Source organism: Coregonus clupeaformis, unplaced genomic scaffold (genome assembly GCF_020615455.1).
Source record: "Coregonus clupeaformis isolate EN_2021a unplaced genomic scaffold, ASM2061545v1 scaf4213, whole genome shotgun sequence".
In the NCBI taxonomy this organism is placed as follows: Eukaryota; Metazoa; Chordata; class Actinopteri; order Salmoniformes; family Salmonidae; genus Coregonus; species Coregonus clupeaformis.
Window position 1 is genome coordinate 1 of NW_025537667.1, and position 27,316 is coordinate 27,316.

A 27,316-nucleotide genomic window follows, 5' to 3' on the forward strand; every position below is an offset into this window, starting at 1 on the left:
GTGCCTTCTGGCAAACTCCAAGCAGTATAATAACTTGACAAATATTTTATGTCAATAAGTTTGTTTGTTATGTGTCTCTTGCACAATGGTAGACCTGGTTTATCAGACTATTGGGACATAGCCACAGGTGTAAACATGGTTCATGTGGGTATTTGGGCTGAGATATTCAGGTGTAGATCTGGTTTATATTATTATTGGGACTCAGTCAAAGGTGTAGACCTGGTTTATAGGCGTACTGGAACTGATGTGCAGGGGTAGTCCAGGTTTACAGTTTGACTATTCAGGCTTCGGCACATTTAGACCTGGCTTAGTTGACTAATTGGGTTCAAGCACAGGTGCACACTTTGTAGGTATGAAGATTGGAGCTGAAGTACAGGTGTAGACCTGGTTTGTATGAATATTGGGGCTGAAATGCAGAAGTACACCTATTTTTATGACAATTGAAGCTGACATGTAGCAGTAGATCTGTTTGAAAAAAAATCTATATTGAGTTAGATGTGCAGGTGTATGCCTGGTCTGTAAGAATATTGGGGCTGAAGTACATGTGTAGACCTAGTTTGTATGAATGCTTGTGCACTGGGGTTGACCTGTTTTATATGAGTATGCCCATGGATTTACAGTGAGGGAAAAAAGTATTTCATCCGATGCTGATTTTGTACGTTTGCCCACTGACAAAGACATGATCAGTCTATAATTTTAACGGTAGGTTTATTTGAACAGTGAGAGACAGAATAACAACAAAAAAATCCAGAAAAAGGAGGGATTTTGTCCCACTCCTCTTTGCAGATCTTCTCCAAGTCATTAAGGTTTCAAGGCTGACGTTTGGCAACTCGAACCTTCAGCTCCCTCCACAGATTTTCTATGGGATTAAGGTCTGGAGACTGGCTAGGCCACTCCAGGACCTTAATGTGCTTCTTCTTGAGCCACTCCTTTGTTGCCTTGGCCGTGTGTTTTGGGTCATTGTCATGCTGGAATACCCATCCACGACCCATTTTCAATGCCCTGGCTGAGGGAAGGAGGTTCTCACCCAAGATTTGACGGTACATGGCGCCGTCCATCGTCCCTTTGATGTGGTGAAGTTGTCCTGTCCCCTTAGTAGAAAAACACCCCCAAAGCATAATGTTTCCACCTCCATGTTTGACGGTGGGGATGGTGTTCTTGGGGTCATAGGCAGCATTCCTCCTCCTCCAAACACGGCGACTTGAGTTGATGCCAAAGAGCTGGATTTTGGTCTCATCTGACCACAACACTTTCACCCAGTTCTCCTCTGAATCATTCAGATGTTCATTGGCAAACTTCAGACAGGCCTGTATATGTGCTTTCTTGAGCAGGGGGACCTTGCGGGCGCTGCAGGATTTCAGTCCTTCACGGCGTAGTGTGTTACCAATTGTTTTCTTGGTGACTATGGTCCCAGCTGCCTTGAGATCATTGACAAGATCCTCCCGTGTAGTTCTGGGCTCATTCCTCACCATTCTCATGATCATTGCAACTCCACGAGGTGAGATCTTGCATGGAGCCCCAGGCCGAGGGAGATTGACAGTTCTTTTGTGTTTCTTCCATTTGCGAATAATCACACCAACTGTTGTCACCTTCTCACCAAGCTGCTTGGCGATGGTCTTGTAGCCCATTCCAGCCTTGTGTAGGTCTACAATCTTGTCCCTGACATCCTTGGAGAGCTCTTTGGTCTTGGCCATGGTGGAGAGTTTGGAATCTGATTGATTGATTGATTGCTTCTGTGGACAGGTGTCTTTTATACAGGTAACAAACTGAGATTAGGAGCACTCCCTTTAAGAGTGTGCTCCTAATCTCAGCTTGTTACCTGTATAAAAAACACCTGGGAGCCAGAAATCTTTCTGATTGAGAGGGGGTCAAATACTTATTTCCCTCATTTAAAATGCAAATCAATTTATAACATTTTTGACATGCGTTTTTCTGGATTTTTTTGTTGTTATTCTGTCTCTCACTGTTCAAATAAACCTACCATTAAAATTATAGACTGATCATTTCTTTTTCAGTGGGCAAACGTACAAAATCAGCAGGGGGTCAAATACTTTTTTCCCTCACTGTACCTGGTTTATTTGAGTAATGGGGTGTAAGGATACACAAGGCTCATACAGGTAATGGGTCTGGATGGACGTCTATTGCCCATTCAAATTCTTTCTGGCAACAAATTTGTGGTAGGAAAAAAGTTAATGGGGCTGGGGCACATTGTCACACCCTGGCTCTGGGACTCTATATGTTGAGCCAGGGTGTGTGCATTCTATGTGTTCATTTTCTATGTTGGGTGTTCTAGGTTGTCTATGTCTATGTTTGCATGTGTGACTCCCAATCAGAGGCAACGAGTGTCAGCTGTCGGCTGGTTGTCTCTGATTGGGAGCCATATTTCAACTGTGTGTTTTCTCTTGGGTGTTGTGGGTTTTTGTTCCGTGTCGGTATGTTAACCGTTGGACTTCACGAGTCGTGTTTTGTTTGTTTGTTTGTTAGTACTTTAATTAAATAAAGTCATGTTTCTTTCACACGCTGCGCCTTGGTCTACTACTCCTTACCCAGACGATCGTGACAGAAAAACCCACCATACCAGGACCAAGCAGCGTGTCCAGGAACAGGCAACCTGGACGTGGGAGCAGCGTCGGAGGGTCGAGAGGCAACCCCAAGAAATGTTTAGGGGGGGGGCACACGGCATGGACGAAGGGGCTGACGGAGGCAAAGATGGGGCGAATCCAGGAGGCCACCAGGCCAGGGGTACACCGCCCTGTACGTCCTGTGCGGATGCCTCACACAGAGTGTGTGAGGGTAGGCATTCAGCCAGGACGGGTGGTGGCCGCTCTTCACTCCAGGTCTCCTATCCGTCTCCACAGCCCGGTTCGGCCTGTCCCTGCTCCACGCACCAAGCCTACGGGGTGCGTCGCAAGACCAGCCCGGCCTGTCCCTGCTCCACGCACCAAGCCTACGGGGTGCGTCGCCAGCCCAGCCCGGCCTGTCCCTGCTCCACGCACTAAGCCTACGGGGTGCGTCGCCAGCCCAGCCCGGCCTGTCCCTGCTCCACGCACTAAGCCTACGGGGTGCGTCGCCAGCCCAGCCCGGCCTGTCCCTGCTCCACGCACCAAGCCTACGGGGTGCGTCGCCAGCCCGGCCCAGCCTGTTCCTGCCACTCGCACCAAACCTACGGTGTGCGTCGCCAGCCCGGCCCGGCCTGTTCCTGCCACTCGCACCAAACCTACGGTGCGCGTCGCCAGCCCGGCCCGGCCCGTTCCTGCCACTCGCACCAAGCCAGGGGTGCGAGTCGTCAGCCTGGTCCAGCCCGTTCCTGCCACTCGCACCAAGCCAGGGGTGCGAGTCGTCAGCCTGGTTCAGCCCGTTCCTGCCACTCGCACCAAGCCAGGGGGTGCGAGTCGCCAGCCTGGTCCAGCCCGTTCCTGCCACTCGCACCAAGCCAGGGGTGCGAGTCGTCAGCCTGGTTCAGCCCGTTCCTGCTACTCGCACCAAGCCCGGGGTGCGAGTCGTCAGCCTGGTAAGACCGGTCAGCTGCTCCACAACGGAGCGTAAGCTATCCGCTCCGTCTATGTCCAGTCCAGATCCAGCCAGCGGGGTCAGACCCGGACCAAGGGCGCTACGGGGGTATTATGGAGGGGTGGTGGTCAAGGCCGGAGCCGGAGCCGCCTCCGAGGAGGAATGCCCACCCAGCCCTCCCCGGTTTGGGGTTTGTTAAGACGCGGTCGCAGTCCGCGCCTTTAGGGGGGGGTACTGTCACACCCTGGCTCTGGGACTCTATATGTTGAGCCAGGGTGTGTGCATTCTATGTGTTCATTTTCTATGTTGGGTGTTCTAGGTTGTCTATGTCTATGTTTGCATGTGTGACTCCCAATCAGAGGCAACGAGTGTCAGCTGTCGGCTGGTTGTCTCTGATTGGGAGCCATATTTAAACTGTGTGTTTTCTCTTGGGTGTTGTGGGTTTTTGTTCCGTGTCGGTATGTTAACCGTTGGACTTCACGAGTCGTGTTTTGTTTGTTTGTTAGTACTTTAATTAAATAAAGTCATGTTTCTTTCTTTCTTGGTCTACTACTCCTTACCCAGACGATCGTGACACACATGTGTTATACCACTTTACTTTGAGTTTATCTATGAAATGATTAGCCTATAAAAGGTCAGAGGTCATTGGACTTAGATATACAAATAACAGGGTTGGAATGTGCAGCGAATAGCTGAATATAGGTTACTGTTGGTGACTTGGGGAATACAGGCCTAAAGAAAGTAGGTAACAGGGCAGAGATAGGCAAGTAACAGGGATGAGGTGTATTGGCAAAGGAACTAGGGTTTATGAGTAACAAATAGGGCATTTCGGGTTAGGAAATGGGTGTATTTGGGAACAAATGTGTTAATGTACAAGGGACAGTTCCAGTGAATGCACAGTACCCGAGGAGGAATGATGACTATTTCATTGAATAGTTCTGATAGGGGGGATTGAAGATGGGGAGAAGAGAACAGAAGAGAACAGATGGTCTCTGGAGCCTCAGTAGCATCCAGGACTAATCAGCTTCAGGACCTTCTTCCATTAGTCCCTCCCAAAGAGACCCTGCCTAATTACCAAGTGTTCATTAGAGATTTAGAGGGGAGGGGATGGGGCTGTAACTGTACACTGTGCACCATGCACTCACTGCCATTTGCTTCTAAAGCCATTTGGGGCTGCTGGCATGTCACAACACGCTGCTTAGCCTCACAACAACACAAGCCCCTTCTGGGGTTCCCTGGCTGCTCTCAAAATCATTACCCAACGCCGCCAAGAACAGATAGGATACAACAAACAAACACACTAAGCAGCAGTGGAAACCCAGAATGCTGGTGTCGTGTGCATTACCGTCACGACACTAGAGTAGCCCCCCCTCCAGATGTGATGTGACATGGTTCGCATCAGTAGAATCCCCCCCTCCCCTCCTCCTCTTCCCAGTTTAGTGAGGGATTAACCTTAACCAGTGAAGAGACACACTGGGCTCTGGCCTGCCTGGGCTCTGGCCTGCCTGCCTGCCAAACCGCAATGCAGATAGATGTACTGTCAGGGATTTACCATGGTGACTGCCGGCTACCATTTTGTAATTTACTGTAGTTCAGAGAAAATAAGTGACTGGCGAGAGAGGGAGAGTGTGTACTGTGCTGTATACTGAGAATGGTGTGATCGTGATGTCTGGGAACAGTGAAAGATTTGGGGGTCAAGATTCTCACTGTCCTGATGCCATTTAATTAGGTTGTGGAATTTACTAAATATCCATCATGATAATGGCAATAACTACATGCTAACACCAAACATATCAAGGGTTTAGAAATATCAATTTTTTATGATATATTGGTAGGAAAATTAGATGTAAAAAATTTTTTTCCTGGTTTCTCTCACTTCCACTGTTACATGAGGTTACATGAGGTTCTAGACATGCAGTCAGGGAGGGAAACAGGCATATGCACAGTCACATAAAGATATGCTGCTGCCTGTGCCCTCAATCTGGAAAGATGTCATTCCCTTTGTGTGATATGAGTCTCAACATGCCTTAGCTGTGATGCTGGAATCCATGGGGAAATCTGGAGATGTCTACCCTTTCCAACTCACACCTTAAGATATTCTAGGCTAGCAGAGACACATGCACGGAGCACGGTAATACTGGGGGTTTGGAGGGAAGGAAGGGGTGAGCTGAGGAACAATCTCATGCACATATTCCCTTTGTGAGATTGAGGGGGGAGAGAGGGACAGGGAGAGGCACAGAGTGCGACCACCTGGGATGCGCACCCCTCCAGGCAATTCTCAAAATGTTGGGATGTTACAAAATAAAGAGAAAAAAAGAAATACTTGAATGATAAAATCAGCAAAAAGCATTTTCCCTGTTGACTTTGTTTTCCACTGATTCCGTCTGAACTGAGCGAAGAAGAGTCAGATTGATGTTGGCTAACATGGAAAAACCTTGCTTCTGAAATAAATAAAGTCTATCTCCTATCTGGCTCCCGTGTCACAGTTCAAGCCTCAGCATTTGAGAGTATGATAGCTCAGGCTCTCCACTTTGTACCAGTTACCAGAGTTCCTGCTTCTTTTTAAGAGCTCATTTAAGCTTGCTTGCTAGCTTCTGACAGCCCGTCGTTTATCACATGGAGGCACATTGTAATAGAACTCTCTATTCACAGCAGATTATACCCAGGCTTTCTGATGATCATTTTATTGCCGTCTTTGTGGAGCATTGCAAACATCCCTCCCATCTTCCTTCTGCAACATACTTCTGAACTCTTCACAGATTTGCCTCTCTCTCTCTCTCTCTCTCTCTCTCTCTCTCTCTCTCTCTCTCTCTCTCTCTCTCTCTCTCTCTCTCTCTCTCTCTCTCTCTCTCTCTCTCTCTCTCTCTCTCTCTCTCTCTCTCTCTCTCTCTCTCTCTCTCTCTCTCTCTCTCTCTCTCTCTCTCTCTCTCTCTCTCTCTCTCTCTCTCTCTCTCTCTCTCTCTCTCTCTCTCTCTCTCTCTCTCTCTCTCTCTCTCCAGAGGGGATATACTCAGACTGTGAACTCTTCACAGATTTGCCTCTCTCTCTCTCTCTCTCTCTCTCTCTGCCCAGAGGGGATATACTCAGACTGTGTTTCTTGGCCAAGTTAAACTGTTACCAGTATGTCACCTAAAGACTGTCACCATACCACTCCAGCAGATGGCCTTTCATCTTGCCCAGTGCCCATACATCGCTGTCTGTATCAGTTCCCTCTCTGTAGCTACCTGTAGCCACTCCCTCCATCATAATGACAGAGCCAGAGGGGGGAAGGGAGGCAGCTAACTGGGAAGATAAATGTGGCGTGTTGTGTCGTTTGGCTTGGCTCTGCTTCCCTCTCCTCTCCTCTGTCCTGGTTTCACTCATTGTGCTGAGGCCTCCAGTCTCCTGTGTCCTCTCCGCTCTGTGTAAATGGGAAGGAAGCGGGAACACTGTCCCCTTGGGATGACCGTGCCTGTTGGTCCACGCCAACAGCAGAACAGAGCAGTTCCACACATAAAGCAGAGCTCTGTCAGAACATAGGCCAACAGACCAACAGTTTAACAGTCCACACGCTTACTGTAGCAATGATGCCTTTCTACCCTGCACCATTCTGTCCTGCTCACATCAAATCTGCAGGCTCATCCCAAAGTGAGAGCCTCACCCTGCAGAGCTACCTCACCTACCCTCACTGCTAATGTGACAACGTAGAACCACACCCCGTTCTCCAATCCAAGCCTCTGGTAGGACAGGGCCAGTATGATGACTGGGCGAGTTTGTCCATTGGCTGCTGTTGCAGTGTCAGCTGGTTTCTCTCTAGGCTGGAGGCCCTGGAGACAGAACAGAAACAGCTGTGGTCTTCCATGACACAGATCAGATGGGCAACAACTGGACCACTGGCTGGACATGGCCACCTGTCCTCCCAAAGCTGCAGGGGATTGTGCTGTACGTAACTTCTTGTGTGGATTATGGTACTAACCTACTAACTACTAGAAAGCAGAGTGGATTCTACAGGCCTGGATTCCTTTGTTACACAACACTAACACACATTGACCTAAAAGGCCAATCACATTGTCTGTCTGTCTGTCTGTCTGTCTGTCTGTCTGTCTTTCTAGCATGCTAGCTAGAGAGACCAGCCAACATGTCCTGGCCAGGCCACTTCATCTAACACCGCTTGACCTTCAGCACAGCAGTACAGTGGGCGCTAATAGTGGAACTGTCTGGTGTCTAGCTACAGCATCTAACTACACCATGTAGTGGAACTGTCTGGTGTCTAGCTACAGCATCTAACTACACCATGTATTAGAACTGTCTGGTGTCTAGCTACAGCCTCTAACTACACCATGTAGTGGAACTGTCTGGTGTCTAGCTACAGCCTCTAACTACACCATGTAGTGGAACTGTCTGGTGTCTAGCTACAGCCTCTAACTACACCATGTAGTGTAACTGTCTGGTGTCTAGCTACAGCCTCTAACTACACCATGTAGTGGAACTGTCTGGTGTCTAGCTACAGCCTCTAACTACACCATGTAGTGGAACTCTCTGGTGTCTAACTACAGCCTCTAACTACACCATGTAGTGGAACTGTCTGGTGTCTAGCTACAGCCTCTAACTACACCATGTAGTGGAACTGTATGGTGTCTAGCTACAGCCTCTAGCTACACCATGTAGTGGAACTGTCTGGTGTCTAGCTATAGCCTCTAACTACACCATGTAGTGGAACTGTCTGGTGTCTAGCTACAGGCTCTAACTACACCATGTAGTGGAACTGTCTGGTGTCTAGCTACAGCCTCTAACTACTGGCTACAGTGTCTAACTATCCCATGTGTCTGAAAGGTTGTAGTGGAACTGTTTGGTGTTTAGCTAGTGTCTAACTACACCATTGAGACAGTGAGTGACAGTGAGTGACAGTGAGCGACAGGGAGAAACAGCGAGCTATGGAAGACAGCATCCAGACAGACCGTGCTTAATTACTGGAGCACACAGAAAGATAAATGGGAAAACCCACACTCTTAAATATTAATGGCAATTTAAAGTGCTAATGTTCCTCCAGGCAGACAGAGAGTGAGGAGAATGGGGAGAGGATTCTGAGAGACGTGGGATGAGGCAGGAGGCTGTGGCCCCATGGGAAGATGGCAGCAGAATGGCCCCTGCTCCATGTGCTGATCTGTGGTGAGGAGTCTCAGGCAGACCAGGCTGTTAATGAGCCTAATTTACATTTTAATTTTACATTTTCGTCATTTAGCAGACGCTCTTATCCAGAGCAACTTACAAATTGGTGCATTCACCTTATGATAGCCAGTGGGACAACCACTTAACAATATATCTATTTTTTTTTTTTTTTTTTTTTTTTGGGGGGGGGGGGCTGGGGTAGGGGGAGGGTAGAATTATTACTTTTATCCTATCCCAGACACTTTTATCCTATCCCAGACACCTAATATTATTGTCAGCAAGCGGTGCACCTCTAAAGCAGGAGAGCAGACTAGACTGAGTGCTGAGCGCTGAGCTGGGATGGCTGTCTGCTCCCCTCTAGTTCAACAGGAACTCTGCATCCACCGAATTAGTCATGCAGCCAGTCTACTTCCATAGCACAACAGTTTGGTGGTTTTATCTATCTGGAGCCCACATTTGACAGCAGTCTCCTGTCCCTGTTGATCCTTCCAGATATGAAGGACAGTCTCTTGATTTTTCTAACACCCACGCAAATATACAATGTCTCAGTGCACACATACAGTGAGCAGACTCTTGCTCACACACACATATAGTGGGTATCCAGAGAGACTTGTTGGCTATGCTGATTCTGACCTGAACAACTCCCTCACCCCTCTCTCTCAGTCTCTCTCTCTCTCTCTCTCTCTCTCTCTCTCTCTCTCTCTCTCTCTCTCTCTCTCTCTCTCTCTCTCTCTCTCTCTCTCTCTCTCTCTCTCTCTCTCTCTCTCTCTCTCTATTTCTCACGTGCACTCCCTCTCTCTCTGAGGGTGGATGTACAGTTTGTGGGGGTCTCTACAGCCCCTGCCACCCTCTCCAGGGGCTCTCCTCCTCTGTCCCTCACCACAGATGGTGGGCAATGTGGCTGCCTGGCAGCTAGCCTCATTATCGCCCACACTGGGCCCATGGAGAGGCTGGGGCACACTGGAGGTGGGCAGGGAGCTGGAGCTAGGAGCTGGGTAGGGCTTCCACGGCCAACTGCCAGGGCCTTCTCATCCCCACACAGGGGAGCCTGGGACTCTGGCTCTCACGCAGCCCTGAGCACTGCAGCTCACAGGAGGTGAAGGGAGGAGGAAACCTGCATCAATCTTCCCTCATTTAGGTCTGAAACTGAGCATAACTGTACTGTACCTACTGGCTAATACACATCTAAAGAAGTCAAATCTTTTCAATACTTTGGGTGCCTAAATTAAGTCTGCTTGGTTTCATTTGCATTGTGAACATTTTCTAACTCTCCTCTGGGTACACATATACTGTTCTCCCTACATGTTGAGCTCTTCCTGCTTATCCAGTTCCCCAGTTATATTCCCATCCATTCTGATCAACGTTACTCACCTTCTCCTGGTACTGCCGACGGGAGGAGTCCAGAGACTGGATGAGTGCGGTGGCGTGACCCACGAACATGGCATAGCAGGTGGCGCCCACGATCATGCTGAGGATGGTGAGCCACACGTCCGTCATGCCTACAGGTGGGTACATGCCGTACCCGATACACAGCATGTGGCTCATGGCTTTGAACAGGGCGTAGGAGTACTGCTGGCCCCATGTGTCATTCTGGATGGGGGGAGAGAGGAAGAGAAAAGGTGTCAGAGAGGGGAGAGGGATATGGTGATATGGGGTACTGTTCTCACTCTGCCAGATGTCTGGAGGGAAAAGGTCAGCAAGCACTAAGACCACCAGAGTCCTTCTTATCATCATCCTCATCATCATCATCATCCTCATAGTCATCATCATCATAATCCTCATAGTCCCCTGTAGCTCAGTTGGTAGAGCATGGCGCTTGCAACGCCAGGGTTGTGGGTTCGTTTCCCACGGGGGGCCAGTATGAGAAAAAGTATGCACTCACTAACTGTAAGTCGCTCTGGATAAGAGCGTCTGCTAAATGACTAAAATGTAAAAAGATGATAGTCATCATCATCCTCATAGTCATCATCCTCATCATCATAGTCCTCATCATCCTCTTAGTCATCATCATCAACGTCATCATCATCATCATCATCATCATGTAAGAAGACAGCCACAGATGTCCTCTTCATCATGCCTCAATAGGAACATCAACACTTAGCTACACCAACATACTGTAGTAATACACTCTTCTATATGTAAGTATTCAGGGGAGAACTGCCTTAGCTGGGCAGAAACTAAACACAACCATGAGAGTGACTGAATGAATGGAGCCCGAGACACAAGAGGCCTGCAAGGCAAAAAAGTAGGTCAGCTATTTAGAAAAATGTGATTTTTCATTTCTCGTTTGTGGATAAATTGCCCTTTTGTCCTTTAGATCCCCGTGGTAGTCCAAGTGGAATCAATATCTGCTCTCTCCCGAGGTGACATGTTCAAATTGCTTTCAAACTCATTTCCACAGCGGTAAAACCTGAGAGATAGGAGAGTTATTAGTGCCTCCTAAAAAGGTAGAAACAGATGACCCAATAAGATAATAGGGCAGCTACTGTAAGGAAAGACAAGGCATCACTACCCTCTGATTCTTATCAGGCCCAAACTACTCTTGGCTAGAAGAAGACGTGACAATGCCATCAGCTATAGTCTAACCCAGAGAAATTATATTTCTCACTGTACTGTGACACATTAAAAAGAAAAGTAATGCAATTCAATTAGCCAGTGAAACAAAACAAAACACATTTTGATTTTAATGTGAGAGCGCAGTTTTTCAGTGATAGAATCACAATCTAAATACCATAGTGCTTCAAGATGGTGTTGTGTAATGCAGAGCAGGAGTTTAGGTCAATGCGATCCCTCCCTAACAGTAGACAGCGTGCCATGCCAAAGGTGTTTGCTAGGCTGCTGTTTCCACTTACTGACTACTGGCCTGTCTGTCTTTAATGACCTAATTTGAATTTTATGTGATTGTTTTTTATTCACAGATCCCAGATTAATCCTCTTTGAGGGCTGGGAGCTCTACAACAAATCCTCATCATAAATCATCTCTCTCTCTCTCTCTCTCTCTCTCTCTCTCTCTCTCTCTCTCCCTCTCTCTCTCTCTCTCTCTCTCTCTCTCTCTCTCTCTCTCTCTCTCTCTCTCTCTCTCTCTCTCTCTCTCTCTCTCTCTCTCTCTCTCTCTCTCTCTCTCTCTCTCTCTCTCTCTCTCTCTCTCTCTCTCTCTCTCTCTCTCTCTCTCTCTCTCTCTCTCTCTCTCTCTCTCTCAAGGCCCTGCTCGTTTGGAACATGGCAGGTTATACTGTGCGTCCGAGTGCAGCGGTTGATTCAGGGTCACACCTCAGGTGTCGCAGGGTCCGGTTATATAACCACAAAGAAAACTTAATTACAGAGGAGAGGGCGGTCATTACGAGACATAGGGCTTTCCAGCGACTCTTTCTCTCTCTCCCCCTTTTCCCTTTCTCTCCCTTTATCTCTCCCACACAAACACATCTCTTTCCCTATCTCCTCCTCTCTCTCTCTCTCTCTCTCTCTCTCTCTCTCTCTCTCTCTCTCTCTCTCTCCCTCCCTCCCTCCATCCCTCCCTCCCTCCCCCTCTCTCTCTCTCTCTCTGAGACGTGGACCTGCAGCAGCAGTGCAGCTAACAATGTGATGAAATTAAAGAACAGCATGAGTGCTCGCTGGAAAATTGTAAATACTTGACCAATATTGGATAAGGGCTTTCTGTCCTCTGAAAGTGATTATTTCGTACGAGGCCAAGCTCACCGCCTAGCTTTCACTTTCAGAATATAGACAACCAAACCATACTGAGCTGGTGGAGAGAGAGAGAGAGCTCCAAATAACTGAAGAAAAAAAAGAAGAAGCAAATTGAATAAATGTGGGCGAATAAAGGATAAAGGAAAAAAAAACATTCGATTTAGGCGGGGAAATGGACAGATATGCAAGGCAGCCATTTCCCATGATGCTACAGGCTTAGTACAGTAATTACAGAGACAGAGAGATGAGATAACAGGGAGGGACTAATCTGATTTAGACAGACTTGGGCTGCGTCTGAAGTGGCACCCTATTCCACACAGTGTACTTTTGACCAGAGCCCAGTAGTGCACTTCCTAGATATTAGGGTGCCATTTTGGATGCTCTCCTAGTATAGGAGCACAGCAAAGCACTACTTACCACCATCTTGTTTTTGGACACCCAGCAGTCCTGAGGGAAGTCCTGCAGCATGGGAACCAGGAACTGCAGACATCCGTCCCAGTGGCACAGCAGCAGCATCATACCAATCAGGTTGACGATACGCACCATGGCACTGGCCAGGTCATAGGTCATATGGAAGATCTGAAGAGCAGGACAGGAAGAGGAAAGGACTGTGTTAGGACATAGGTCATATGGAGGATTGAGAGAGCAGAATACAATACAATAGATTATTGTCCATTTTGTGAGAAACAAAAATGTGTCTTCTGTTTATCGCAACCCCTGAAACATACATGTTGAGAGGCACAGGGTCAGCCACAGAGCTGACCCTCCTGGATGGAGAGCAGAACTGGAGCAGAGGAATTGTGTTAGGGCACGACGGCATGTGTAGGCTGGCTTACAGACAAAGCCCTGGCCTGAATTGTTTTGTATTACAAATACCCTTTTCTCCAGGGGTGTTGTCTGTTTACTTTGTTCCCTAACCCTTTGGTCGATACTTTTTATAGTCAAGGTGAAGGCCAAGCAGTGTATTTCCCATATGCAATAAGTGAGTTGAGTTTGAATCTGAGCGTCCGTTCTAGTTCGAGGCCACATTGTTCTCCATCACACATGCAGGGCCCTAGCCTCAACGTACAGTAACATAATGAACATCATCTTTGATGTAACACTTGTGCTTTTTACAGATGTTGACATGAGTGGTCTGTAGAGGATGGTCCTGATGGCAGCATGGGAATATGGCTTGGCCTATGGGGGCTTGGGGAGGAGGCTTTATTGAATCACTCTAATCAACCACTTAGGTAAGCACACTAATACAAAGCGGATGGAAGGATGGGTAGGTGTGTATATGCGTCCCTGCTGAGTGAGTGTGTGCAGCACGGGCGAGCTTTGTTAATCCTAATGATAAATATACTCATAAGGCGCTACAGGACGCCTACTCTACGCTGGTGTGGATTTTAATGGCTTCAACAATTTAAAGCCATTTAATCCCATCGAGGGCCGCGGTGTGCACTGTTAACTGCTGTTCTCCTTATTAAAAGCCACTCAGCGCCGTTTAAAAGCTTACGGCTGAGAGAGGGATATTCCATCTTTCTCCTCTTTGTTGGCGAATATTGGTAAGAGGAGAGGGGAGAAGAGAAGCCAGCCACAAACAGCCCCAGGCAGACACAGACAGTTGCTCTCCACTGTTCCTCCTGACCCAGGCTAGATCTCTCCGGTTGCCTCCTAAAGCCCAGTGCTTGTTGATCTGTCCCTTTGTTGTTTCTATCTGAGTGGCTGCGTGGAAACAACAGACAGGGACCAGGGACTAGTACTGAGACAGGCTGTGTGACGGGCCTCTCTGGGACAGTGTGGACGCTGGGCCTTCACATCAGATCACCTCCGTCAGAGGGGTCAGCCGGGGAGGGGAGAGCCAAAAGTGTCCCCAAGAAGACTTGTTTCTGCTGGGGTAAGACGGAAGCGTCAGGCCGCCAGGCTCCAGAGTGAGTGGATGGCGGAGACATTACAGTTGCAGCGCTGGGCTCTTGTTCAAAGTGTTTAGCCCGGGGCACATTTACATCATCTGAGCAGAGTCATTCACCCGGCTGCGTCCTTCTCTCTTAATCTACCAAACCACTCGCTTCTTCTTCTTCTTCTTCTTCTTCTTCTTCTTCTTCACCTCCTCTCTCACCCTCTCCTCTCCACAGCTGCGCTCCACTCCAAACACAAGGAGGAGATATTGGTTTTTAAAGAGCCCATTCTCTTTCCAAACACAATAATGGTTATGGTAGCTGATACGAGGCAATATATTGTGATGTTGATTCTCCAGCTGGAACTAAATGGCATTCCATAACATTAAAGAGCTGTCAAAAGCTCTATGTGTGTGAAATTAATAAATCATGAACTACCCCATCCAGTCTCACACTTGAGATTGAGATTTTTTCATTTGTAAAATTGTTTTTCCAAGAGGGGAGTGTGAGCTCTCTGATACAGTGGATGCATTTGTAATGTATTTAAATGTAGCAATTTCCTGCTCATTAAACATGGATAATATAAAACATACATTGTTCAAGCCCACAGTATCTCAGTCAAACAGCAAAACATTGAATACATTACCCATTTACATTTCCCGTCTGAGCATCTTATGTCATTTCCATGCTAATATTACAACAGTCATGGAGCTAGTCAACATGAAGTGTCAAGCTGCTAGAGCTAAGAAGGTTGCTTATTCTATATATATATTGCACTATTTGAGTAGGGCAGCTACATACACTACCAGTCAAAAGTTTAGACACACCTACTCATTCGAGGGTTTTTCTTTATTTCTACTATTTTCTACATTGTATAATAATAGTGAAGACATCAAAACTATGAAATAACACATATGGAATCATGTAGTAACCAGAAAAGTGTTAAACAAATCAAAATATATTTTATATTTGAGATTCTTTAAATACATTTTAACATTTTAGTCATTTAGCAGACACTCTTATCCAGAGCGACTTACAGTTAGTGAGTGCATCCGTTTTTTTTTTTTATATATATTTTTTTCATACTAACCGCAATAATATTTAATTGAATCCTCACATCCTCCCTCCTTCTCAAAGCACATTGGAGTAGATCTTAGGTTCCTCTCCTCTGATCTTCTCCACCAATGCATTTTGAGAAGGAGGCAAGTAGAGGATGCGAGGAATCAAGGAAATACAATTGACATACACACCAGGAATTGGACTACTGTGAGGTCATCCTAGAGAATGAGGCTGGCCGACTATCCGTCCTGCTGCTGGATGAAGGGGTTGGGGATGGCTTCCATGCCGTCCTGAGGACAGATGAGCACCACGGACGTCCCTCTACAAACCACCAGGTCCAGCTGCCACGTGTCCTCGGTCAGCTTGAACTGGTTGTCAGGATCCCGCAAGTACTCGATGGTGCTATCCAATACCAGGTTCAACAGGGGGTCAAACCCCTTCAGAACTCCACTGGCCTCTCAAATAGCCACCCTTTGCCTTGATGACAGCTTTGCACACTCTTGGCATTCTCTCAACCAGCTTCATGAGGTAGTCACCTGGAATACATTTCAATTAACAGGTGTGCCTTCTTAAAAGTTAATTTGTGGAATTTATTTCCTTCTTAATGCATTTGAGCCAATCAGTTGTGTTGTGACAAGGTAAGTGGGGGGTGGGGGGGGGGGAGTATACCATAGCAACACCCACCCGTAGTCTACGCTCCAGCAGGTATATCTCACTGGTCATCCCCAAAGCCAACACCTCCTTTGGCTGCCATTCCTTCCAGTTCTCTGCTGCCAATGACTGGAACGAACTGCAAAAATCTCTGAAGCTGGAGACTCTTATCTCCCTCTCTAACTTTAAGTGTCAGTTGTCAGAGCAGCTTACCGATAATTGCACCTGCACACAGCCATTCTGAAATTAGCCCATCCAACTACCTCATCCCCATATTGTTATTTATTTTGCTAATTTGCACCCCAGTATCTCTATTTGCACATCATCTTTTGCACATCTATCATTCCAGTGTTAATACGAAATTGTAACTATTTTGCACTATGGCCTATTTATTGCCTTACCTCCATAATTTACTACATTCGCATACACTGTATATATATTTTCTGTTGTATTTTTGACTTTATGTTTTGTTTACCCCATATGTAACTCTGTGTTGTTGTTTTTATCGCACTGCTTTGCTTTATCTTGGCCAGGTCGCAGTTGTAAATGAGAATTTGTTCTCAACTGGCTTACCTGGTTAAATAAAGGTGAAAAAATAAAATAAAATAAATAATAAATAAATACAGAAGATAGCCCTATTTGGTAAAAGACGAAGTCCATATTATGGCAAGAACAGCTCAAATAAGCAAAGAGAAACGACAGTCCATCATTACTTTAAGGCATGAAGGTCAGTCAATCTGGAAAATGTCTTCAAGTGCAGTCGCAAAAACCATTAAGCGCTATGATGAAACTGGCTCTCATTTGGACTGCCACAGGAATGGAAGACCCAGAGTTACCTCTGCTGCAGATGATAAGTTCATTAGAGTTACCAGCCTCAGAAATTGCAGCCCAAATAAATGCTTCACAGAGTTCAAGTCACAGACACATCTCAACATCAACTGTTCAGAGGGGACTGTGTGAATCAGGCCTTCATGGTCGAATTGCTGCAAAGAAACCACTACTAAAAGACACCAATAAGAAGAAGAGACCTGCTTGGGCCAAGAAACACGAGCAATGGACATTAGACCGGTGGAAATTTGTCCTTTGGTCTCGAGTCCAAATTGGAGATTTTTGGTTTCAACTGCCGTGTCTTTGTGAGACGCGGTGTGGGTGAACAGATGATCTCTGCATGTGTATTTCCCACCGTAAAGCATGGAGGAGGAGGTGTTATGGTGTGGGGATGCTTTGCTGGTGACACTGTCTAGCATGGCTGCCACAGCATTCTGCAGCGATACGCCATCCCATCTGGTTTGGGCTTAGTGGGACTATCATTTGTTTTTTAACAGGACAATGACCCAACACACCTCCAGGCTATTTTACCAAGAAGGAGTGATGGAGTGCTGCATCAGATGGCCTGGCCTCCACAATCCCCCGACCTCAACCCAATTGAGATGGTTTGGGATGAGTCGGACCGCAGAGTGAAGGAAAAGCTGCCAACAAGTGCTCAGCATATGTGGGAACTCCTTCAAGACTGTTGGAAAAGCATTCCAGGTGAAGCTGGTTGAGAGAATGCCAAGAGTGTGCAAAGCCATCATCAAGGCAAAGGGTGGCTATTTGAAAATTCTCAAATATAAAATGTGTTTTGATTTGTTTAACCCCTTTTCTTGTTTACTACATGATTCCATATGTGTTATGTCATAGTTTTGATGTCATCACTATTATTCTACAATGTAAAAAATAGTTAAAATAAAGAGAAACCCTTGAATGAGTAGGTGTGTCCAAACTTTTGACTGGTAGTGTAGGTGAGATAGTAATACCTGTCCAAGACTACTAGTACTGTACAAAGAAAACTCTACTGTCAAATCCCTGTACCTGTAGAAGTTCCATCCAACTGGGCACACACTGGTTGAATCAATGTTGTTTTCACGTCATTTCAATTAAATGACGTTGAACCAATGTGGAATAGACGTTGAATTGACGTCTGTGTCCTGAGGGATGTGCCCTTAAAATACTTTTTGAACTTCTGCACTGAATGGAGAATAAAGCTATCCTGACTTGCTCAGAATAATGCAATGCAAATCTCCAGATAGTACTGGCAAATGAGACAGTGAGAGAGAGCAGGGGCTTTAAATAGTGCATTTCAGTGGGGGTGGTGATTCCTAGCTATATATCTTCCTAGCCTATATCTTCTTTCAGCCTTAACTCAATTACCCCAAAAATTTTCCCATTCCCACTAAATGGAAAAAAATCTGTTCCGATATAGGGTTATTATAGGCTTATTATTTTGAGGCTAAAGAAGGAGGAGAACTCATGTATATCTCTCTCTCTCAAATAATTTCATACCTTGATTATATTGAGACACGATCACATATCTCTCTTTAGCTGAATTCCCGTGATTTTACAGTCTTTTACTAAAAACTTTAATCACTCTGTTGCCAACCCCTGTCCTACACCAAAGCAAGTTGCCCCCCAAAGAGACCCTGCCTAATTGCCAAGTGTTAATTAGAGATTTACAGGAGAGGGGCTGGGGCGGTACACTGTGCACCATGCGCTCACTGTCATTTGCTTCTAAAGCCATTTGGGGCTGCTGGCATGTCACAACACGCTGCTTAGCCACAAACACACACACATTCGCACACAGACACACACACTGCATTGCAGAGTACAGCACATTATAGGGATGATGGATGGCTGGCCTCTTTGTTTTAATTGATAGGGACATACTGTCAGGTTCGTTGAATGACGGGACAGACCAAGGCGCAGCGTGATATGCGTACATGTTTATTTTCTATTAAACACAACAACAAAACAACCAACGAAACGAAACGTGAAGTCCAAGGTAGACGACACAACATACCTTAACCGGAACAAGATCCCACAACCCACTAGTGCCAATAGGCTGCCTAAGTATGGTCCCCAATCAGAGACAACGAACGACAGCTGCCTCTGATTGGGAACCACACCGGCCAACATAGAACCATACATACTAGATCGACAAACAATGACCAAACACAACAAAGAATATACACACCCTGACTCAACATATAAGCGTCCCCTGAGTCAGGGCGTGACAGTACCCCCCCCCCAAAGGTGCGGACTCCGACCGCACAACATAAACATAACAGGGTAGGCGCCGGGTGGGCAATCCGCCTCGGAGGCGGATCCGGCTTGGGGCGTGACGACCTCTCACTCTCCGCCTCCCTGTTGCGCCCCTGGTCTGGTCTGGAGCCGCTGCTTCCCCTCTCCTTCCTCCCACCATACGCCAGGCCCTGTCTGGACCCTGGTGTGGGAGACCCCGAACCTAGAGAGGGGCTGACGTCATGGTCTGGATTGGAGCCGCTGACCGGAGCTGGATCAGGCACCGGTGGAGCGGACTGCTCTGGCTCCGGAGTGGAGCCGCTGACCGGAGCTGGATCAGGCACCGGTGGAGCGGACTGCTCTGGCTCCGGAGTGGAACGGCTGACCGGAACTGGATCAGGCACCGGTGGAGCGGACTGCTCTGGCTCCGGAGCGGACTGCTCAGGCACCGGTGGAACGGGCACGGGCCGTGCCGGACTGGACAAACGCACCACTGGTCTGGTGCGAGGAGCAGGCACGGGCTGGACCGGACTAGGAACACGCACCACTGGCTTGGTGCGAGGGGCAGGAACGGGCCGGGCCGGACTGGCGACGCGCACCACTGGCTTGGTGCGAGGAGCAGGAACAGGCCGGGCCGGGCTGGCGACGCGCACCACTGGCTTGGTGCGAGGAGCAGGAACAGGCCGGGCCGGACTGGCGACGCGCACCACTGGCTTGGTGCGAGGAGCAGGAACAGGCCGGGCCGGGCTGGCGATGCGCACCACTGGCTTGGTGCGAGGAGAAGGAACAGGACGGGCTGGCGACGCGCACCACTGGCTTGGTGCGAGGAGCAGGAACAGGCCGGGCCGGACTGGCGACGCGCACCACTGGCTTGGTGCGAGGAGCAGGAACAGGCCGGGCCGGGCTGGCGACGCGCACCACTGGCTTGGTGCGAGGAGCAGGAACAGGACGGGCTGGCGACGCGCACCACTGGCTTGGTTCGAGGAGCAGGAACAGGCCGGGCCGGGCTGACGACGCGCACCACTGGCTTGGTGCGAGGAGCAGGAACAGGCCGGGCCGGACTGGCGACGCGCACCACTGGCTTGGTGCGAGGAGCAGGAACAGGCCTGGCCGGGCTGGCGACGCGCACCACTGGCTTGGTGCGAGGAGCAGGAACAGGCCGGGCCGGGCTGGCGACGCGCACCACAGGCTTGGTGCTGGAAGCAGGAACGGGCCGGGCCGTACTGGGAACACGCACCACTGGCTTGGTGCGGGGAGCAGGAACGGGCCGGACCGGACTGGCGACACGCACCAATTGCTTGGTGCGAGGAGCAGGACTGGGTTCCTTTATTAACCCCCGCTCCTTCTGCTGCCTAACCAGCTCCTCTCGCCGTGCCTCTACTCCTTCCTTCTCCCTTCTAGCCTCCTGTAGCTCCTCCCTCTGACCGAATACCTCCTGCTCCCTCTGAACCAATAGCCCCCGTAATATGGTGGCCTCCTCTCCTAACCTGCAGATCCACCCTAACGCGGCCTCCTGCTGCCTCGTCGTCCACACCGTGTGCCCCCCCCCAAAAATGTATTGGGGTTGCCTCTCGGGTCTCCGTTGTCGGCACTGTTGGCGCCGTTTCTCCTCTCTATACCGGGCCTCCACTGTCTCCTTCCAAGGACGGCGATCCATCCCAGCCTGAATCTCCTCCCAAGTCCAGGATCCCTTACCGTCCAGGATCTCCTCCCAGGTCCAGGCTGTCTGCTCCTGAACACGCTGCTTGGTCCTCGTTTGGTGGGATCTTCTGTCACGTTCGTTGAATGACGGGACAGACCAAGGCGCAGCGTGATATGCGTACATGTTTATTTTCTATTAAACACAACGACAAAACAACCAACGAAACGAAACGTGAAGTCCAAGGTAGACGACACAACATACCTTAACCGGAACAAGATCCCACAACCCACTAGTGCCAATAGGCTGCCTAAGTATTGGCCCCATATCAGAAACAACGAACGACAGCTGCCTCTGATTGTGTTATGATTTAACTGGATAGAACCCAAATGCAGACAAGTACACCAAGCCAGAGAAGTTTTAACAGGTTTATTATAATGTTCAATAGTCCAGGTTTCCAATAAATGGGGAAGAGCAAGTCCAGGTTACAGTGAGGGTACAGATCCAGGTCAGGGCAGGTGTGGTACCGTAATGTCCTAGTGTCCGTGGGGAGTCCAAAGGAGAGGTCCGATAGTGGAGAGCAGGATGGTGGTGGCAGGAGTGAAGCGGAGGCAGGAGTCAGGTTCCAAATATATGGTTGTCTTGACTATGATCTGACGATGAGTGGCAAGTTTGACCGGGTCTTAAAGGGCTGAGGTGATTATGGTGAATGAGCTGCAGCTGGAACCCTGACTCCCGCACACCAGACTTCACTCCTGCAATCAAGGACAAACAGAGGGGAGGGGAAGAGCAGAGAGAGAGCTACCTAGCAGCAGTAGGCCTAACAGATTGGGAACCACACCGGCCAACATAGAACCATACATACTAGATCGACAAACAATGACCAAACACAACAAGGAATATACACACCCTGACTCAACATATAAGCGTCCCCTGAGTCAGGACGTGACACACACAATAAGCCTGGCTGCATGACTATCTGGGTAAACAACAGAGCCATGAATGATAAGGACACTCCACAAAGGTATCTTAAGGGCAGGGGTTCTCATGTTGGCAGCCATGTTACTCTAACACCTAACCTCATCAGTGCTCTCAATGGAGAGAGCTATTGACTAGCTCTACTCTGTTTGAAACCAAGGCTTTTACCACCTAGGTGACCTTCAATGTCCCTTACATTATTACGGTTAATAGCTAGGGAATGTCTACAACAGAACTAATGACATATCTAACTGTTATGTGTCTGTGTTGTGGTGAAGATGATTAAGAAAAACATTCAATCTAGTGCACATTGCATCACACGAAAATGAATACAAAATTATACCATTTCATATATTCACATGTGCATCATCGTTGTCTTCTAAACAAATCGTAAACGTGGAAGGATCAATTGTGTTTTGTTTCTTTTAGATTTAAATAAAGTAATATTGGCCGAGACATTATAGTGAAAAAACAAGGACCCAGTCCAGAAAGACAGACATGCCCAGACAAGACATCCATTTGAGCAATAGGGAGACACCTGAATGTGTCAGGAAGCTATCTGGGACACACAGGAAGTCACAGTCACAGCTGCAGAGTCATCTCAGACAGATGGAGGGAGAGAACAGTGTGGTCCAGGTGAGAGAGAGAGAGAGAGAGAGAGAGAGAGAGAGAGAGAGAGAGAGAGAGAGAGAGAGAGAGAGAGAGAGAGAGAGAGAGAGAGAGAGAGAGAGAGAGAGAGAGAGAGAGAGAATAGATGCATATGTCTGTAAGTGAGACACAGCCAATGTAATGCTGAGGCATCTGGTGTTTGCTGTCCAGGCTGCTAATGATGATGAATGCTTGACATCATGTGTCGCCACCAAATCCAAGAAAAATCACTCACTCCTATTGTTTCACTGATGCCACTTTCACATTGCTACCCACCCCCCTTTTCTGATTTTAGTTCAACATTGGGCTGGATTTCAGTATAAAGGGACAACATGGGCTACACAGTAAAATGCCCTGACAAAATGACAGACCCTCATCCACACTGTAATGGTAGACAAGGGAGTTGTGTAGATTTAAAAATGGGGGCGAGAGAGAGAGAACCACATGGGGCACTCTTCCATCAGCTGTCTATACAAGCCGGCTGGAGGGCTTTTGAGGAAGCCACAGAATGCTTTATTCAGCTTCCTACTGAGAAGTATCGATGGGTGCGTGCCGGATTACACATTTTAATGCAGAAGTCTTCTAAGGGGCCCTGCTGTGGGTATTAATATCACACAAGGCATATTCACAGACAGCCTTGAGGACCTGTCACTCTTGCTGGCAAGCCTCATTGTGCACTCAATAATACCCCATTAAACCTTTTCTTCTTTCTTATCTGTGAAAGAGCAGTCCTTGGCCAAGGTACGGGTCACCAAGTGGAGGCCTGATTGGCTGATTTGCATTATTTACATATTTTGTGTTTGCAGATTTATTAGGTGGAAAATGAATGGAAATGCTCTCCTTCCCTCCCTCGCGGCGTGCCTGCCTGCATGGCGACCACGTGGCTCACTCTTATCAAAGCACCTTGGGATTTCTTTCTGTGGCATATCAGATCGTTCCCCCCCTCCATCCTGCACACAGCCAGTTGGGCAGAAAAGCCATCCATCTTAACAATCCCAGATGCCAATATTAATAGAGATGGACTCCCTGCCTCCATGCACTCAACAAACACAGATGGTAGTGCTCCAAAGCTCCTGACACCAAGTTCAAAACACTGTGGAATTGTCTGCCATGTTGAAAATGATCCACCGCCGCCCACTAATATTATTCTTGTTAACTCTTCGTCGGAAAAGTATTTAAGGATGTTCTTTCTCTCTTTCGGCGAAATAAAGTGCAGCTAAGTGCTGACTGAGATAAAAATCCAAATCTGGGGCTTGATGCTTTGGGTTTTATACTATTTCCACATAAGGCCGTTGACAATTTTGGCTTTTAAACTATTTCCTCATCAAGGCCCCAAATGCCTCTGCATCCCTGCTAAAAGCAGCAAGCGGGGGGATGGTAATGTTGAAGACATCTGGCATGGGAGCCACTCTCACAGATTAGTCATTAGTGCATTCGTTTGAGTTTGATTTAATAACATGTTGACTAATTTAATTCAAGTCACTGGGTTTGTCTACAGGAGACAACTCCGATGAGGAGGATATTCGGCCAGCGTTTTATTTTTATCCCAATGAAATATGACAATGAGTACAGCCCAGCTGTCTAGACAGATATATATAGGGATAGGAGGACAGACAGGAGAGATGCCATGGCACTGATTGCAGCCTCCTCCCTTTGATATGATGGATATCTGCACACCACTTAGAATGTCATTATCTTTGACAGTGTTATCGCCGCCACACCCCCACCACCACAACCACCAACCACCCCGTTTGTAAGCTGTAAAACACTGTAGTTCACTAAGCCCGCTCGGCTATTATGTCTTGGAAGGGAATCTTAAATCAATGTTTTTATTCTGTAAGTGTGTATTATTGGTTAGTTAATGTTGCGGTGGTTTAATAGATAGCTGTTTAAAACTTGTGATGCTGATTTGATAGGATGGGAAGTCCTTTGTGCCATGCAACAAAGGGTCATAGTTGACTACGGGCACCAATCAAGACTTGAGAATCTGCCCCTAAACACATGTTACAGTAGCAAGTCATGTAAGCACACAGGTACATGCACACACAGAAAATAAAACACATGACATCTCCACAGCCAGGGGGTTCATTTAACCCTTAATGTCAGGGTGTGTGTGGGCCTGGATGTTAGAATATAATCTGTGATTAGAGGAGACTAGGGGCTGAGCTGCAATGGGGAGGCATTTATCTTCTGCTCACTATGACAGGTGAGAACATGAAGCCTTCCTTCACTCAGCAGGTCAATGCATCAGACGTCTCCAGGACCAACTATGACAGAGCAATGAGCAATGTCGCTGTGCTGGGGAAGCAACAGAGTCAACAACATGCAAGACCTTGCAAGTTAAACAGGAAGTACAGTATGTTCTATGGCGCTGTGGATTGCTCTTCAGCTACCAATAGATAGGAATAGTTCAGCTATGAATTCCAGCAATTTAAGAAGATATATTATTCGAAAAGCTCAAATGGTGACGCAGTTTAAAAGATATGATGTAATTTGAAATGTAGTTGCCATCGCGAAAAAGTCAAAAAGTCAGTCAGGTGGTGAGATGTGGTCGACAAGTTATTCGGAGATGACAGATGACATTTCTGTGGGGTTACCACTGTAGTGTTCCAGCCCCGAGGCAGAGCTGGCCTTTGGCAGGGCCTGCCTACCCAGCGCCGATCAGCACGCCTCGCGCACACACACACAAACACACACATTCAAATAGAAGCTGCCTTTGTGACTGGCTAGCCCCTCCTATCAGTTACAGTTCCAGGTTAACAGGAAGACATAAAGATGGTGATGCTGATGAGATTTATGTACTAGCAAGGCTGCCTCTTTGATGTATACATCACAACCTGAGTGGTATGCTGCCTCAAACTGTCTGTCGATGTGGTTGAAAAGCACCTTTTAAAATGCCTCTGGGTATGGTGTGGTTTAGTGTTGTGGTTTGTTTGGCAATCAACCAGCTATTCAAACTCCCCCCATTGTTCATGCAAAGTAAAACTCTCAGGTGAACACACCCAGCAGGGATTTTAAGGCAACTGTGAAAGAGAGAGCCTCAGTTGGTTTTGAGAGCTGAATAGAGCCGTGATGAAAATACCTTATAGGGATGGACACAATAATTCTGTTTAAGTGGTACTGTAGAAGAGAGAGAGAGCGAGGGAACCTGTCCTGACAAACATTTCAATGTTACAAACAGTACTCCACACTGAAGGATGAGACTAAAAACAAAACAAAAGATAACTAATGTAAAATATACCCCCCGATACTCTCACAAAAAGTGTGCTATCTAGAATAGAAGGATTCTTCGGCTGTCCCCATAGGAGAACCATTTGAAGAACCCTTTTTGGTATGTAAATTCACTGTGGCAGTGCCTGGGTCTGTGTGTGCCCTGCTGTCTTGGTGGTGGAGGAGTGTCTCTGTCTCCTTAATGACTGACTGAATGCATCTCCTGCTGGGCTCTGCTGCTTCACTTTGCACCTCTTACTACTGGGACAGTGCTCAAGGATACACCCAGGGAGGGATGGGAACATTTCTAATTATTATGGCAATTATAATCATCCCTGTATTTCAGCAGCAGCAGAGGCTCTCCCTCTCTCTCTCTCTGGACTCCCTTCGTCAGACTGGTAGATAGACTGCTGCTGCACAGAACAGTAATCAACGTTTCTCTCTTCATCATCTCACTGGTGGATGAGGTAAAGCAAAAAGCCTCTTCACCTTGCCTCACTAGTGGATCTAATCAGACACAGCTAGCTAGAGTAGCTTCCCCAGTAGCCCAACCCCAGGGGAAAGGTAATACATTATGGATCTCAGTAAACAACGTTATCTCTCTCCGAGGAGCTATACTCTATAGAGGACAGTCGACTGTAGTAAAGACGGTCTGTGTTCATGTGTAGGTATTCTGTGTTTGGTAGATATACTATGGATCGTAATACTCTCACACGCACGTATGTACGAACACCCTCCTACAGTACCCTACCTCCTCCCACTGGTGGATGTATCTGATGAGCCTGGACAGTCTGAGCAGTCTGAGCAGGCTGAGGATCTTGGTGAAGCGGACGATCCTCAGCGCCCGGGCCGTCTTGTAGAAGTCTGAGTCGATGCGCGTCTCCACGATGAGGAAGATGTAGTCCACAGGTATGGAGGAGATGAAGTCCACCACGAACCAGCTCCTCAGGTACTTGATCTTGATCTGTTGTGGGTCCAGGATGATCTCTGTGTTGTCCTCCTTGACGATGCCCGTGCGGAAGTTGAGCACCAGGTCCATGAGGAAGAAGGTGTCTGAGATCACGTTGAAAATGATCCAGGGGGGCGTGTGCTCATCCTTGAAGAAGGTGATGCCCACCGGGATGACGATCAGGTTCCCCACCATCAGCAGCAGCATGGTCAGGTCCCAGTAGAACCTAGAACAGGAGGAACAACAAAGAACTTAGAACATGGAAGAGAATAGGGGGAACCACAGAGAGCTTAGAACCTGGGAGAGAACATGAGGAACCACAGAGAGCTTAGAACCTGAGAGAGAACATGAGGAACCACAGTCGGCTTAGAACCTGAGAGAGAACATGAGGAACCACAGACGGCTTAGAACCTGAGAGAGAACATGAGGAACCACAGACGGCTTAGAACCTGAGCGAGAACAGGAAGAACCACAGATGGCTTAGAACCTGAGAGAGAACAAGAGGAACCACATAGTGGGGAACCTGATCAACATCCCTATCAGTAGCAGTATAGTCAACCCCAGCAGCACCTGGGAGAGACAGGAATTGGGTAGAGAGGATTTAGGTGAAAAGAAGATCAACAGCTACCTCTCCCTGAGAAGTACCGCTACCACTGATCACAATACATGTACATAAGCTACAGCAGCTAACTAGGATGAGCGGTTAGTTTTAAACTATCACATAGACTGTACTGTACTGAACTGCTTTATACAGTGAGGGAAAAAAGTATTTGATCCCCTGCTGATTTTGTACGTTTGCCCACTGACAAAGACATGATCAGTCTATAATTTTAATGGTAGGTTTATTTGAACAGTGCGAGACAGAATAACAACAAAAAAATCCAGAAAAACGCATGTCAA

At 47.7% G+C, this 27,316-nt stretch overlaps 1 protein-coding gene across 1 annotated transcript; it reads right to left on the minus strand.

Moving 5' to 3' along the window:
* Window positions 1–7,172: 7,172 nt before the first annotated feature.
* LOC121583459 (potassium/sodium hyperpolarization-activated cyclic nucleotide-gated channel 4-like) lies at window positions 7,173–26,642 on the minus strand (the record flags this gene model as incomplete). Its single annotated transcript, XM_041899618.2, has 4 exons — window positions 7,173–7,316; window positions 10,030–10,248; window positions 12,763–12,924; window positions 26,219–26,642. Coding segments are annotated over 4 exons (949 nt in total), but the record flags the coding sequence as incomplete, so codon positions are not given.
* Window positions 26,643–27,316: the final 674 nt, after the last annotated feature.